Raw genomic sequence first — 15,059 nt, 5'->3', positions numbered from 1 at the left:
TGCATTTAAGGTATCGCAAATTTTGCAATTCCTTATTTTGCATGCACATTTACTACATACATACCATTTAGCACAAATGCGTTTGCAAACCCAAAATTCTGCGTATTTCGGCGTTTGCAAACACATTTGTGCTTGATACATATGGCCCCTAGTTATTATAAAAAGACTAGATTCAAGACAATTAAGGCGGCTTATCTGATTTGGAGAAAGATACGTGGTAAATTTAAAATATTCAATCTTAACAGCTACACACCATTCTCGGCCTCTGGGATTTTACCTTCAATCTTTCAAGATCAAACCACACATAGATGGGGTAACCTCGGGATTAGTACTGTGGGGGATCTGGGTCATGAAGACCAATTAGCCTCCTTTTCCTTTTTACAAGAAAAATATGGTTTGGATAAATGAGATTTCTTTAAATATTTACAGATTCGTAGCATTTTAAATAGTAAAACACAAAAATCTGTTTTAAAATATGGGAAGGTATCATTAGTTGAATTAATTTAAAAGAAGTCACGGATAGGGGGAATTTATCAGATTTTGTTGGAAACCCTCCCTGATGATTTATTAAGTCAGAATGATAAATGGGATCAGAATTTTGGGAAGGAGGGTATTAATATTGAGGATTCACTTGAATTTGCCAACCAGACTCTATGGGCCTGATTCACAGAACTAACTTAAGACAAAATCCTAAACTTACTACTTTTGGTATTCACAGAAGTTAGGATTTTGTCTTAAGACAAACTTAAGAAAGACTTAAGACAGACTTAAGACAAAATCCTAACTTAAGTCTGTCTTAAGTCTGTCTTAAGTCTGTCTTAAGACAAACTTAAGACAAAATCCTAACTTCTGTGAATACCAAAAGTAGTAAGTTTAGGATTTTGTCTTAAGTTAGTTCTGTGAATCGGGCCCGATTTTCGGAAAGCCTTCGGAGCCAACATTTTATGTCTATTTTTGATCTTTATTATACACTGGCAAAAAGTGATTGCCAAATGGGGAGGGAATGTGAGCAGCTCTTGTAGTAGATGTGGGATGCTATCAGCAGATGCAGTACATATGTTTTTTCCTGCCCTATGTTAGTGACATTTTTACAGAATGTTGAACATCTTCTGACAAAGGTTTTAGGGCTTCCAATCTCTATTTCTCCAGATATGGTCATTTTGGGAGTAGCGTGAAATGTGAGCTGGTCGTGTGCTGTCACTAGGTTTGTCTTTATGTCAATGGCCATAGTCCGATTGTGTATTACCAACTGGATTAGCTCTGACCCCCTACTTTTTGTAAATGGCATTCCAGGCTTTATAGAAGTCTCAGTTTATCGCCTGAAAGGGCAAAGGAGATGGGAAAAGGGGCAAAAGCGGTGGGCCCCTATAACAGATTGGTTACAGAAACATGAGTAGTAATGAATATCATCAGCAGGCATTTTTCTAAGGTGTTAACATGTAAACATGTAAATTGTTACAACTTCCATTCTGGAGCTTTATGTTTTCATGATTTTGATTATTATTTTGATTTTGAGATATTTAAATTGTCATAAATTATAAGGAGAGACTGGTTCCTATTTCGGTGGTCAAACATGGGTGTATTTAAAGATGATTAAAGTGTAGTATCTCTTTTTATGTACATATTAAGGAACCAGGCATAACGTGTCAAATGTTTCCTTTCTCTTTTTTTTCTTTTTTTATCTCTGTAAACCACAACAATACAATGTAATTTAAAAAAAATAAAATAAATAAAAATAAAGGACGATTGAGCAAGGAGAAGTCAACCCAGAATCACACAGACCTCATGTAAACCGCTAGCAAATGCATATCCTTGTCAAACCATGATATTACTCTCTCACATCTCTCTACTAGACAGTCTCAATACATTTGTAGCCTTCAGGTTCAGTAGCCTCTGACAATTTCACCAAGGTGTCATATAAAAGAACATTTTAAAACCTCTTCTACTGTATCAGCACGCAGTGTTTATCTCAATCTTCATCTAAACCCTAGAACACAATCTGGCTATATTGCTAATTTGTAATCTTTAATCTTGTCCTAAAAATGTTATTTAACATATTTAAGTATGTATGCATTCAAACTTTTCTTACGTAGAGGGCTATGGTGCAATAACAACAACTACAGTGCACCAACATCAACCCTCATCCATCCAGAATCAATCTATGGGTCACAAAATGAAGCAACACACAGGGTTGCTTGTAATTGATGAATATTTGCAGTTTGTTGCTGTTATTATTATGTGACACAACTCTATAATTTTAGAATATCAAGGTCCTCCAGATCCAAGGAGGTCATAAGCCACTGTTGCCCCATTGCAACAATGAACGCAGCCTCCATCATAATATTCAAATGCTTTATAAAGGCCCCAAGAAGGTACCAAAGTCACTCACAACAAAAGCATACTATATTGTCAATTGATTCTTACCTTTGATGAAGACGTACATGTCCATGTGTGATTTAACGGAGTCTGATCCTCATCATCCAAATTGGGGTCGTAGGATTTTTCACCATCCAAGACTAAATGTCGACTTTTCGACCACACCCGGTAAGACCCACCGTCAATAATGGGAACAAGTTTGCTTGGCATCATAGTCACATTGGCAAAGATGCTGTTGGAGAGTGGTGTATCCCCAAAGGAAACAGCAAAAACAAAGCAGTAATCTCCTAAACCCAGGGCAAGCTTTGGGATCACCAGTTGTGGCCTGCTCATGTCAACGCTGGGAAGGTGCACTTGGTCGGACTTGTGAAAGTTAAGACAGCTGGACGCTCTATAAATCTCCCATAAATGTTCTGTTTGATAACTTATACAGCCCCTTAGGTTAATTTCTGCCTCAATGTAATTCCGCTGAGCTCTTTTCATGATGATCTGAGGGGGAAGGACCAGCTGAACCTCAGGCTCTTCGCACTCCAGTGTTCGAACTGTGATTGTTGACTGGGCCACGAAGAAGCTTATCAGGTTGGTTGCATTGACCTCCAAAAGATAGTCCCCAGGAAGAAGGTAGGAATAATTGGTGGCAGCAGTGGTTGAAATCTGTCTTGGAGACCCATCCCCAAAGCTCCAATGGAAGACAACCTCCCAAGAACTCGGCAGGACAGAAACTTCGAATAAGACTGTTCTGTTCACAAAAGTATTAACTGGATTAATAGCCACCTGCATGATCTGGTCTTGGACTTTGATAATTCTTGTGATATTTTGTCCTCCTAGCCTATTGGAAGCACTTAGGTGAATCTTTAGGAGTCCTGCTACATCAGGGGTAAAGGAGACGCTTTGGCCGGCTAAACTTGTAACAGAATGACCTTGCAAGTCAAACTGCCATGTGTAAGCAACCAGGGAGCCATTGCTAACATCTGCAGTAAAGGTCTTTTCAAGCCCAGTTGGCATTCCAGGATCACAACAATTCAATATCCCCAAATTTTGGATGGTTTCCAAGACAGAAATAACAACTGAGGTCTGGGCTATGCTAACCTCATTTTGCACTATCACAGTTACGTGATAATCTCCAACCTTCATAAACTCATGAGTGTAATTGGGGCTACTAAGGAAGAAGCAATCTCCACTTATACTGAGATAGTAACTCACAGAAGAACCAGAAAACATACTGATCATAAAGGTCACATTCTCCCCTGGCTCAACCACGTTCCTGCTTACTATGAGCTCCAGCTCTTGGATTTTATCTTGCACTGTGATGTTCTTTGTGGCTATAGCATAACTTACATCATTTGATGCATTCAGAACAATGGTGAAGAACCCTGCTACTGGGAATGGAACTGCGACTACAGGTCCATCCATGGAGCTGTTGGGCAGCACCCATTTCCAGGACACATTGGTGCCTCTTTCAGTTTCTCCACGGAAGAGTATGAGGGACCCAGATGGTACATAGTTGCCACGGTGATCCAGAGCAAGAAGGCGTAATCCAGTTACAGGCTCCTGGACAAATATGGGAATCGTTGCATTAGCAGAGCCAAGCTGGTTTTCCACAACAACTGTCACTTCTGTGATACCTGGATTGCTAAAAACATATGTTATGAATGACTGCAGAGTTGAAATAATATTTTGACCTGGGAGATACCAAGTATATTTCAGACTAGTGCCACTGGACACTCTGGCACTGATATTCACAGAAATATTCACAGCTACTGGATTGGGAAATGCATTTGGTCTCACCTCACCAACACATTCAACAAACTCAACAGTTCTGTTTACAGTTGAACTGCCCAACATATTAGTGGCTTTCAGGATAACATTGTATGTCACTGCTTCCTGACTGATCAGAGGCAGGACCTTCCCACTGGAAATCTGCACAGGGTCATTGTTGTTCAGAACGGTCCAAGTGTAAGAGATGTTTGTGCCTTCTCCTACCACTGCTTGCAGAGAGAGAGTTCTGTTGGTGGGGAAGCAGCAGCCGTCCAAAACTTCATTGGCAATGATCTGTAGGCCCTCGATGTACTGCAGGACGTAGATGAAGATGCTGTCCTGCTGCGAGCTGATCTCATTTTCAGCAATCACAATGACATTGAACGTTCCAATGGAGCGGAATGTGTAGCATATGGTAGAGGAGCCCAGAATGGCCGTGCACCGATCACAGAGAATCCAAGAGTATCGTACATCGTCGCCTGCAAGGAGATCTGCTATGAAGTTGACAGAACCATTCAGAGGGACCACTGTTCGGCTAGCATTGATGGCTAACCCCTGAACCCGCCTCTTTACAGTGAGGTTTAAGGTTGCCTCATGACAACTCACATCATTGTAACTGAGCAAAGTGACAGTGAAGCTGCCAGTGCTATTATAGGCGTGGGTGATGACCTGCCCCATCTGTTTAGTACCATCCCCAAAGTCCCACTGGTATCTCGCATTTGTGGTATTACTAGTAGTCGTGAAAAGGTAGACTTGTTCTAGTTCCAAAACTCTTGATCCATTGTGTTGGATTGTTGGGGTCCCAACGGGTTCTTGGACTTCCACAAATGTTGTATCATTGTTAGAAGAGATGTTATTGAACACTGTTACAGTGACAAGGTACAGCCCGGGGTTCCTGTATGTATAGTTGACTTCGGTTCCACTAGATCGCACAGAATCATTAGTTCCAAAATTCCAGATATACCTGTACTGGTAGGGGGGAAATACATATACTTGAAACTGGCACTCCTCACCAAGTTTAACATAGGGTGTTACTGAGACAACAGTTACGTTAAATATTTCGGGTTCTACGCAGATGGTAGTGAAATAGTGAGCCTTATTCACTTTGCTGGAGAGGATCAGACATAGGGGGAAGATACCGCTTTGTGTGAAATTGTGCGCCACCACTGAATCTCCATAGATGCTGACATTAGGAGATCCATCCCCAAAGGTCCAGTCGAAGATGTAGTTGGTGTAGTCTCCAGAGACGTGAGCAATGAGGGTCACTTCTGAATTCTCCAGGATACAGGAGGATGGTTCGATCTTTAGTACCTCTAGTACGAAGACCTGGACCTGAGAGCTCTGAGAAAGAGTGTTTACAATGTTTGTTGCTGTCACATTGATAGTGTAGTTGCCCTCCTTGTTGTACACGTGTTGCACAGATGGTTGTTTCAGTTGCAACAAAGTCCCATCTCCCATGTCAAAGACCCAGGTAATGTTGTCTCCGGTCTCCACAGAGGCGTTGACCACCATCACCATGCCCTTCTCTGTAACCTCATCTGAGGAGACATTCAGTCCTGTGATCTCTTCCCAGACATGAAAGTCCTGGAGCACTGTCAACTCGCTAATTGTGTTATTGGCTATCACGCTCACACTGTACATTCCGCTGCTGTTATAGGTGTGGTTCACTAGAGTCGAGGGTCCTTCCCATATAGCCGAGCCATCCCCAAAGTCCCAGGTAAGAATAGCACCATGAGGAGAAGGCAACAGCTGAACTTCGAAGCCGATGGGTCTCCCTGCAACCAGGACCTCTTCATCTGCAGCCAGAGTCCCATTCACAAGATAACTGTGGACATGAACTGGTATTCGCTGGGTGAGGTTTTCATACTTGTTCACAACCACTATGCTCAGCATGTATTCTCCTGCAAGAAATAAGAGGAACATATTGGTTTTCTTTGGAAGATGTAATCGGATCACACCAAGTTAAATTAGGACAAATCTATACTGGCTACTTACTTTCCTCAAATGGCATAAGCGCAACAGTCACCCAACATGACATGGCGTCTAGAGACAGACTCCTTGAAAATATGTTCAACAATCACAAGCTGGGTTGTCCTGTTTAGGGTTTGGTTGTACAATTTTCTTGCTGAGCTTTTAGAGTAATAAGCATTGCTTGGAGTAAAGTTCAGAGGGTGAGTCTATTACCAACCAACTTAAATGATACAGTGACAAACAAAAATGGAACATATCTGTCTTGTACAATAAGGAGGGGGAAAAAGTGCTCTTCAATGAAATCCTGCACACTGCATAGTTCCAAGCAGTCATCCATTGAAGGGTTTTGCCTTAAAGTTAAAGCCAAAGGTGATTTTGTGAAAATTTGAATATTAACTGTTACTCTGTGAGTTCTATCAATATTGTTATCATTTCTAGAGTTGCATATCAGTCCCGACTGAGGGAAATGCAAAAAAGTATAAGCAGAGTGTAAAAGTAGAGTACATGAAAAGAAGAGGATATTTAGGAGCAATTGGAAATGAGTGGAATATCTCTGCAGCATCAAGATGATTATACGCTGCTTGGGGATGCTATGCCTCGTACATCTCGTATCCTCCTCACTGGCTTTAACTCTGCAGTCAGGGCTCCTGTAGAGTGGAACTTAGTAGGCCTTAAGGAGTAAACATTTTGTGGATTTGTGTTCTTCTTCCAGAAGAGCCCATCAGAGACCAAAAGGATATATTAAATCCTGGTGTCTTGAAATTCTTGCAAGCTTATGACATCATCTTATCCCAAGAAACTTGGAACACAACACCCAACCATATTATAGGCTTTACTGGTCATCACAAACTAGCAATAAAATCAGCAAAATCTGGTCACCCAAAGGGCGGTTTGTCCTCTTATTTTTCAACCAAACTAGATTGGTCATTAGAAAAACTCCCAATTGCGTCGAATTGGGTTCCTGCGTCCAAGTTGCAACAGCACAAGAATGACAGGACTATAACAATACTAATACTACTCAATGTCTACATTCACCCAAGTGAGGAGGCAAAAGACAAGCATATGAACATGTTGTTTGGAATAATAAAATCATTGCAGAGACTTTACTGTCAGGCACAATTCATCATCTCAGGTGACTTCAACATTACTTTATGTAATACCCCAGGGAACATGCACAAAAAGGGAAATCATTTCAAACGACAATTTGAAACACTAGGACTGATACATCTCAATGGAAACACAAAAGAGGATTCACCAGCAGCAATGACCTTTTAAGGCGGGACCAAAAGTTCAATCATCGACCATACCTTAGTGAGTGAAACTGTAGCGAGTCAGATGCAAACATTCCAAATCGTGTCATGCATAGAGAGCAATCACGTGCCTCAGTTATTGCAATTAGAGCAAAATACAGCCAAGCTGACAGCAACTAAAGATCTAATCTCCATGCCACTCTTTAATCGGGACCAAAAGTTCAATCATCGACCATACCTTAGTGAGTGAAACTGAAGCACGTCAGATGCAAAAATTCCAAATTGTGTCACGCAGAGAGAGCGACAACAGGACTCAATCATTGCAATTGGAGCAAAATACAGTCAGGCAGACAGCAACTAAAGATCTAATTTCCAAGACACATGCTTATAATTTAAAAAGATTCAAATGGCGAGGAACAGGAATAGAGAAGGTAATGGCTAAAGTATATCTCCTAGCGGGAACGAGCGAAGGAATTTCAGAGGAAACAGGAAGCTCAGAGTCACCTAAAGCCGGGAAGGTCGAGAGATTAAGAGCTTGGGAAAATCTAACATAAGCCCTAATGGAAAGCTTCACAGACAACAAGAGGCAATATCCTTCAAATTATCATAAGAAGCCAAACATGACAAGCAGTAACCATCCCTGGTTCAGTAATGACCTACGCAAGCAGAAAAGCCTAATAGTGAGCAAAATGAGATCAGTCTCAAACCAATTAAAAATGGGGAAAAAACCTGACAGAAGTGAGCTTAAAAAACTAAGAACACAATATAAGAAAAACTGTCGAGCAGCCAAAACTAGACATTGTGTTACAATATGGAATAAACTTCTCCTGGCAAGTAAACAACGGAATGGAAACATTTTTTGGTATCAGATAAATTCACTGACACTCGGGAATAAAAGACATCAAAACGCAGGGATAAATTAGGATACATGGGTAGCTCACATAATGAGTATGTATAAAGAACCAAAGCTCAAATCAACATCAGTTAGTAAAATAGCAAAAAAGGACAACGGGAGGAGCACAGCGCAAAAAACGCAGACTCCCTACGGGGTCATTAATTCGAATAACAAACATATCATCTCGCAATGTAAAAACTCCGACAAATTAAAGGAAGTAAATCAATTAACAAAAATTATAAAGAAATTAAACCCAGAGGGCGCACCAGGCCCAACCGGTATCCCCAATGCCCTTTTCAAGGGAAAAGTCTCATATTGGGCCCATTATTTTACTCACTTTTTAACGAGCTGTTCATGACAAACGGAATCCCAGAATCATGGAGGGGAAGCATCACCCAGCCAATTTTCAAAGGGGAAAATTCAACAAAGCCAATAAACTATAGATTAATCTCCTTAATTGATGTTGAAGCTAACCTATATGCGAGCTGCTTATTAACCCAATTGAAAAAATAGTCAGCTGACTACAACTGCATCCCAAGGTCGCACACAGGGTTCCGGGCCGGAGTTGGCACCTTAACAAACCTAACGGCATTACATTGTTAGCTAAAAAAGCCAAATTTAAGAACACCCGCTTATTCGACTGTTTTGTGGACCTTAAGAAAGCTTTTGATAGCGTACCCCGTAAACAACTATGGGAAAATTGGACAGCTGGGGCATCCCTACAAAGTTATTAAATGCCATCAGAGAATTTTACTTGTGCACATGGAGTCGGGTAAAATTAGGGGATGGCCGGTGGATAACAAAGAAAAGGTATACCCAAAATGGTCTGAAACAGGGGTGAGTGCTAGCTCCAACTCTTTTTAATCTGTATATATCTGACCTTGAAGAGGCTCTCCTGGAAATCAACAGTCACCCCCCATCAATAGTTAACGAGGAAATCAGGTGCCTTCAGTACGCCAACGATCTACTGCTACTAAGTCAAACTCCAATTGGCTTACAAAGAGGAATGGGTGCCTTAGCTAAATATTTGACAGCACAAGGGCTAGAATTGAATGTATTAAAAACAAAGGTTGTATGGCTAGTGGATACCAAATACAAGAAATGCACATGGCAAATTGAGTGAAAAAAAGTCGAGGCAGTTGCATCCTATAACTATCATGGATTCAAGGTAGAACAAAAACGGAGCTATAAATCATATCTCACTACAATGAGGCTAAAAGCCCAAAACCTTATGTACGGTTTTAACGTATTAAAAAATAAATTAAGCTGTCCATCATATGGCAATCTATTAACAGTCATGCATGCACAGTTAATGCCAACAGTAACCTATGACACAGAAATAATGAAAGGAGGTGAAATCCCTACCTTTAACAAAATACAAACAAAAGTCTATAAAAAAGTATTCCACATCCAACAAAGCACATCGCCAGCCCAGGTGTGGCTAGAGTTTGGCTTGCTAAATCAGGGGTTTCGGAGCAAAGGCACCTTCATTAAACTATGCTGGAGGTTGTGTGCTTCTGAGAGCGGGACCATAGACCAACTATGCTGGAAAGAAATAAACAGACAAAAAGAAAAGAAAACGCAAGGATCCTGGGGCGGTTATTTAAACTATGTGATAGAGGACCTGTCTGCCCAAGATATTTGGAACGTCAACATAGGGAAGAAGGCATTCAATAAACTAATCAACTCTACAATAAAAACTCTGTCTCACTCAATGGATGAGAACACCTTACTTCAAAGACAGCATGCCTGGACGGAGATGAGCTCATATGAGGATAAGGAAGCCTCAGGAACATTTATAAGCTTATTTCTCACTTACACTAAAGCAACAATTTATGAGAATGCGTCTTGGCATGTGGGAAACAAAAGACCTAATTCCCCCATGGAAGGATCAAAGGGAAAACCGAGACTGTAGATTATGCGGATACAAATATGAATCTATTCAACATATTTTTTGTGCGTGTCCAAAGTTATTAAAAGAACGGAAGTCACTACTAAAAGCACTACTGAACAGTATGAATATAAGAACGTGTAGAGAAGCAGAAATCATCTGGCTCGGCGGGTCCCCAATCCCCCTAGTCGGCAGGGGGATAAAACCTTTAAATTTGTATTCAAAGGAAATTGGTTGAAACCCAAAATTATTGAACAACCATACAAATGTCCGAAAAGCAAAATGCCGTTCTATATATGGGCTGTTACAAAGACATGGATTTCCGAAATCTCTATTTTAAATACATTTTAAATAAATTGTTGTACAAAAGTAGTTTGTACATAACTGGGCAAAAAATTCACTAATAATTGTATCTGTTTATACAAGAATGTAGTAGAACTATTTTAAAAATGTAATTTGGTGTAATGGTTTTTGTTTTTAAAGACCGATCACGTAAAAAATACAATTGAAATTGAAATTGTATTGAATCATGACGAATTAGGGTACCCATAGCAATATGGTAGCCCACGCAGACTGTGGTACCCCCAGGAGTTTATCTCTGGGCAGACTTAAACAAGCTACTGCCAGTGCCATTCAATGTTATTGTGACCAGGTAGACTGGAATCCCGGGTCCCATGACAACAGTGAAGAGTGGTGGACTGTTTTACCCCCGTCACCTCCTCTCTTTTATCCCCAACAGGAGGACTGGTCAAGGGATTGGAACACAGCGGAAGAAGAAGAATCAGGTGCCTTTAACTGGGCGTTCTACTGTGACGAGACTCCGCCCACTCGGGCCGTCCTAGGAAGCCCATTGGACAAAGTCCGTGAAGTACACAACGAGGTGTGCGACGTCACCGACGCGGGAGAGGAGAGCAGAGGAACCACGGCGGAATCGAGAGACAGCGAGAACGGGACTGAAGATAGAGAGGAGAAGCAGTCCGGCGAAGAGTTGCTGGCAGCGGAGGCAGTGCCAGGAGGCCACCGGTTCCATTTTTCCACGAGCCACGCCCACGGAGGAGCGTGGCTTATGCAGGTACGGGACCGTATCTCAGGCTGGGTGGGGAGGCAGGGCCGCCGTTGAATCGCCATACGAAGTCCGGCGTTCCCTGAAGCACTCGCATACCCCCCTCCCTTTTTCATCAAATCTTTTCCCTTCACGATATCACGGCCCCTCACGATCACCGTCCTGAAAGCAGCATAGTGCACTGATATTCACAAATGACTTAAGTAATTCCTCACCCCCGGCCCTACTGTTGTATGTCATACAGTTATGGGTCGTTGTTGACAGTATGTTTTCTATTTCTGTTATCAGCGTCATACTGCATCACAGTAGAATGTTAGGAATGTATTTAAGTGACGTCACTGAGGTTTGGGTGACAGTTTACAGCTGATCTTCCATGCTTGTGTTTGTCCCGCTACTGCGGGTCCTTGTTGTACCAATAAACATATATTATCAACACCACATATCCGTGTGTTGTATGCTATAATTGGCGACAAGGGTATTTATACAACAAGGGCCAGCGGAGGTAAAGAAAGGATCGGCCGATGATTGATGATCGGGATTGATCAGAGAAACTTTTATGCGGGAAGAAACGGATGACCAAGCTGCACGGAGTGAGTACAATACGTTGAGAGACGAGCGCTGACTGAGGAAAATTTATATGGATTAAGGAGCAGCAGCGCGTAAATGAATCTTGAGATACTCAGCGTATGAAGTAGGGAAGTGCGGCGTTTAATTAACAGCAGGAGCCTGCCGGGCTGCCACGTTGTGTTAAACTTGATTCGGAGGAGCTTGAAATATCTTAAAGAATACTTGCTGGGCTGCAGCGCTGTGTGGAAGCCGTCTGGAAATATTTTCGCGCGCTCCGGTGACAGCGCTCAGCTGAGGCGTCAGTCAGTTACCTCAGCTGAGACGCGTGAAGCATGCTGGGAGCGCGCTGATTGGTGTATAGAGGAAACGTCATCGACGTAAACAGCGAGCGGCCATTTTAAAGGTGGTTTTGAACACCGGCAATACGAGTGCAAAAGTTAAGGCGCTTAAAGGAATACACACGCGCAAAGATAAATGATAACGAGGAAACTAATTATAAAGGAAATAACACAAGTAAGCCACAAGAAAGTAAGTCGGAAGTGAGAAATAGTGGTTTAAAGTGAATATACCTGTGGAAATGGTCAGCTGAGTGAGGAAAGGATAAGATTTAGCATGGCAGAATGCAATAACATATGTGCTCCTCCTCGTTTCTTGGATGAGCCCGGTAAGCCCACCATGAAATGGAAAAAGTGGGTGAGGGCTTTCGAAAATTACATTGTTTCGATAGATGGAAAAGCCTTTGATGCTGAAAGGAAGTGTTCTTTATTATTCGGACTATTAGGTAAAGCAGGTCAGGATATCTTTGACAGCCTGCCGGAATATGAAAGTCCACCTGGAACATTTATCCCTATGAATGAGTATCAAGAAGCATTGAAAAGGTTGGAGAGGCAGTTTGATGAGGAGAACAATATCATGGTTGCCAGGCATAAGTTTGCACAAAGGAGACAGCAGGAAGGAGAGTCTGTAGAAGACTATGTTGCATGTCTAAGAGTTTTAGCGGTAGAGTGCGAGTATGAGGAAATTACTGATGTATACATAAGGGATCAGATTGTATTTTACTGCTATACTAAGAAGGTACAGGAAAGACTGTTGGCATGCAAAAGACCAACCTTACAGGAGGTTATAGACATTGCCAGGGGTATTGAGAGGTCTCTAACTTCCACTAAAGAATTGTCTTCAACAGGAAATAATTCAAATGTATTTTATTTACAGGAGAAGAAGAAGGGTGATGGTAAGACATTTGAAAGAAATGTGAGTGAAAGAAAGGTGGGAGGTAAGCAGTTATGCTGTTTTAGATGTGGATCAAATGAACACCTAGCAGATTTTAAAAATTGCCCTGCAGCAGGAAAGAAATGTATTAAATGCAAGAGGTATGGTCATTATTCAACTTTGTGCAAAACCAAAAGAGTTAGTAGTAACACTGGCATAAATACTGTAGGAAATTTCGATGAAGAAATGTGTGCGAATATTGTATTGTACATAGAAATGGAAGATGGAAAGATAAAAGGTCCTATTAGTGATGTTAAAATTGGGGAGGTTGAACTGAAATTTACTGCTGATTCAGGTGCCCCAATAACAACAATATCTGATACTCTTTTCGAGGAAAAATGGAAAGGTGTGCAATTAACAGAGTCTGATATGAACCCAAAGGCTTTTGGAGAAAAAGATATAAACATGTTGGGGTATTTTCTTGACACTGTAACCTTTAGGGGGAGAGTGATTGAGACAAAGGTCTATGTAGCTGAAAAGGGAAGAATACTAGTAGGATGGAGAGATTTAGCCCAGCTGGGGGTGGTTTTGGTCCCGGGGGCAAAAGACCCAGTGATACTGAGGGAAGAGTGGATGAATAGTATTTGTGAGGAGAGAGAAGACATTGATTTGAATACTGTTTTTCAAAAACATGATGATGTGTTCAAAAATGTAATTGGATGTGTAAAGGGGTTCAGTCATGACATCAAGTTGAAAGAGAATGCAATTCCATGTAAGCACAAGGTAAGAACAGTGCCTTTATCTGTGAAAAATGAGTTAAGGGAGGCGTTAGAAAAATTAAAGAAAGAAGGTGTAATTGAAGAAGCAGAGGAATCTGAATGGGTTTCTGCTATTGTAGTGTCAAAGAAGAAAAAGTCAGGGGACATTAGGTTGTGTGTAGACCTGAGGTCACTCAATAAAAACATTATAGTAAATTGTCATCCTTTACCTAAGATACAAGACATTCTTCAGTCAACGTCAGGGTCAAAATATTTTTCGCTCATAGATTTGAGGGCCGCTTACCATCAGGTGTGCCTGTCTGAAAGATCTAAATCATTAACAACCTTCATCACGCCGTTTGGAGCATTTAGGTATGTGAGACTTCCCTTTGGCCTGGCGTCATCTTCAGGAGTTTTCCAAAAACTCATGGATGTCTTGTTTGGAAAGATTAAAGGGGTGGAAGCCTTTCAAGATGACATTTTGTTACATTCAAAAACTGAAAGTGAGCACATACAGTTGATTGGAGCAGTTCTGAAGATCTTGAAAGACAAAGGCATGACAGTTGCTAGAGACAAATGCAAATTCATGACTAAAGAGGTGGAATATTTAGGGCACGTCCTTACTGCTGAAGGTATTTTACCCAAAGACGATTTAGTTCGCGCAATAAGGGAGGCCCCTGAACCTAGGAATAAGGATACACTCAAGTCATTCCTTGGCTTGAGTGAATATTATGCTAAGTTTATCAAAAAATATGCAGAAATGGTGAGTCCACTCAGGAAACTACTGAAGAAAAATGTAAAATATGAGTGGAGTGACGAACAAGTTGAAGCATTCAGATCGGTTAAAGAGGAAATAGCCAGAGCGCCAGCACTAAAACCCTACGATCCACAACTTGACAATATAGTAACTGTAGATGCAAGCAATGAAGGAATAGGTGCTGTGTTCTGCCAAAGGAAAGGAAATGAAGAGAACACAATAGCTTTTATTTCGAGACACCTAAATGAAACAGAGATTCATTACAGCACAATTGAAAGGGAGACCTTAGCTTGTGTATGGGCGGTGCACAAACTCAAAGACTATCTGTGGGGTAAGAGTTTCAAACTTGTAACCGACCATAAACCGCTTGTGTATATGATGGACGGTAAGGGTCGGGGCAATGGCAACGCAAGTTCCAGGCTGATCAGACTGATGTCAAAGCTTCAAGAATTTAACTTCAAAATAGAACACATAAAAGGAGGAAAAAACAGTAGAGCGGATTGCCTATCCAGACTGCCAGTGAGAGGAAAAAAAGATGAGGAACTAGACGACAATGAATGCATA

The 15,059-nt window shown here is 41.3% G+C and overlaps 1 protein-coding gene across 1 annotated transcript in view; it reads right to left on the bottom strand.

Annotated features, from left to right (window-relative positions):
• Positions 1-15,059, bottom strand: part of PKD1 (polycystin 1, transient receptor potential channel interacting) — a 410,044-nt gene that overhangs the window by 185,629 nt on the left and 209,356 nt on the right. Inside the window, exon 15 of the mRNA XM_086940492.1 lies at positions 2,425-6,035. Within this exon, the coding sequence (XP_086796618.1) occupies positions 2,425-6,035 (3,611 nt within the window). The remainder of the gene's footprint in view (positions 1-2,424; positions 6,036-15,059) is intronic.

The sequence above is a fragment of the Lissotriton vulgaris genome, chromosome 10 (genome assembly GCF_964263255.1).
Source record: "Lissotriton vulgaris chromosome 10, aLisVul1.2, whole genome shotgun sequence".
Lineage (NCBI taxonomy): Eukaryota > Metazoa > Chordata > Amphibia > Caudata > Salamandridae > Lissotriton > Lissotriton vulgaris.
Note: the sequence above shows the minus strand (reverse complement) of the source record. Positions and strands in the feature narration are given on the sequence as shown.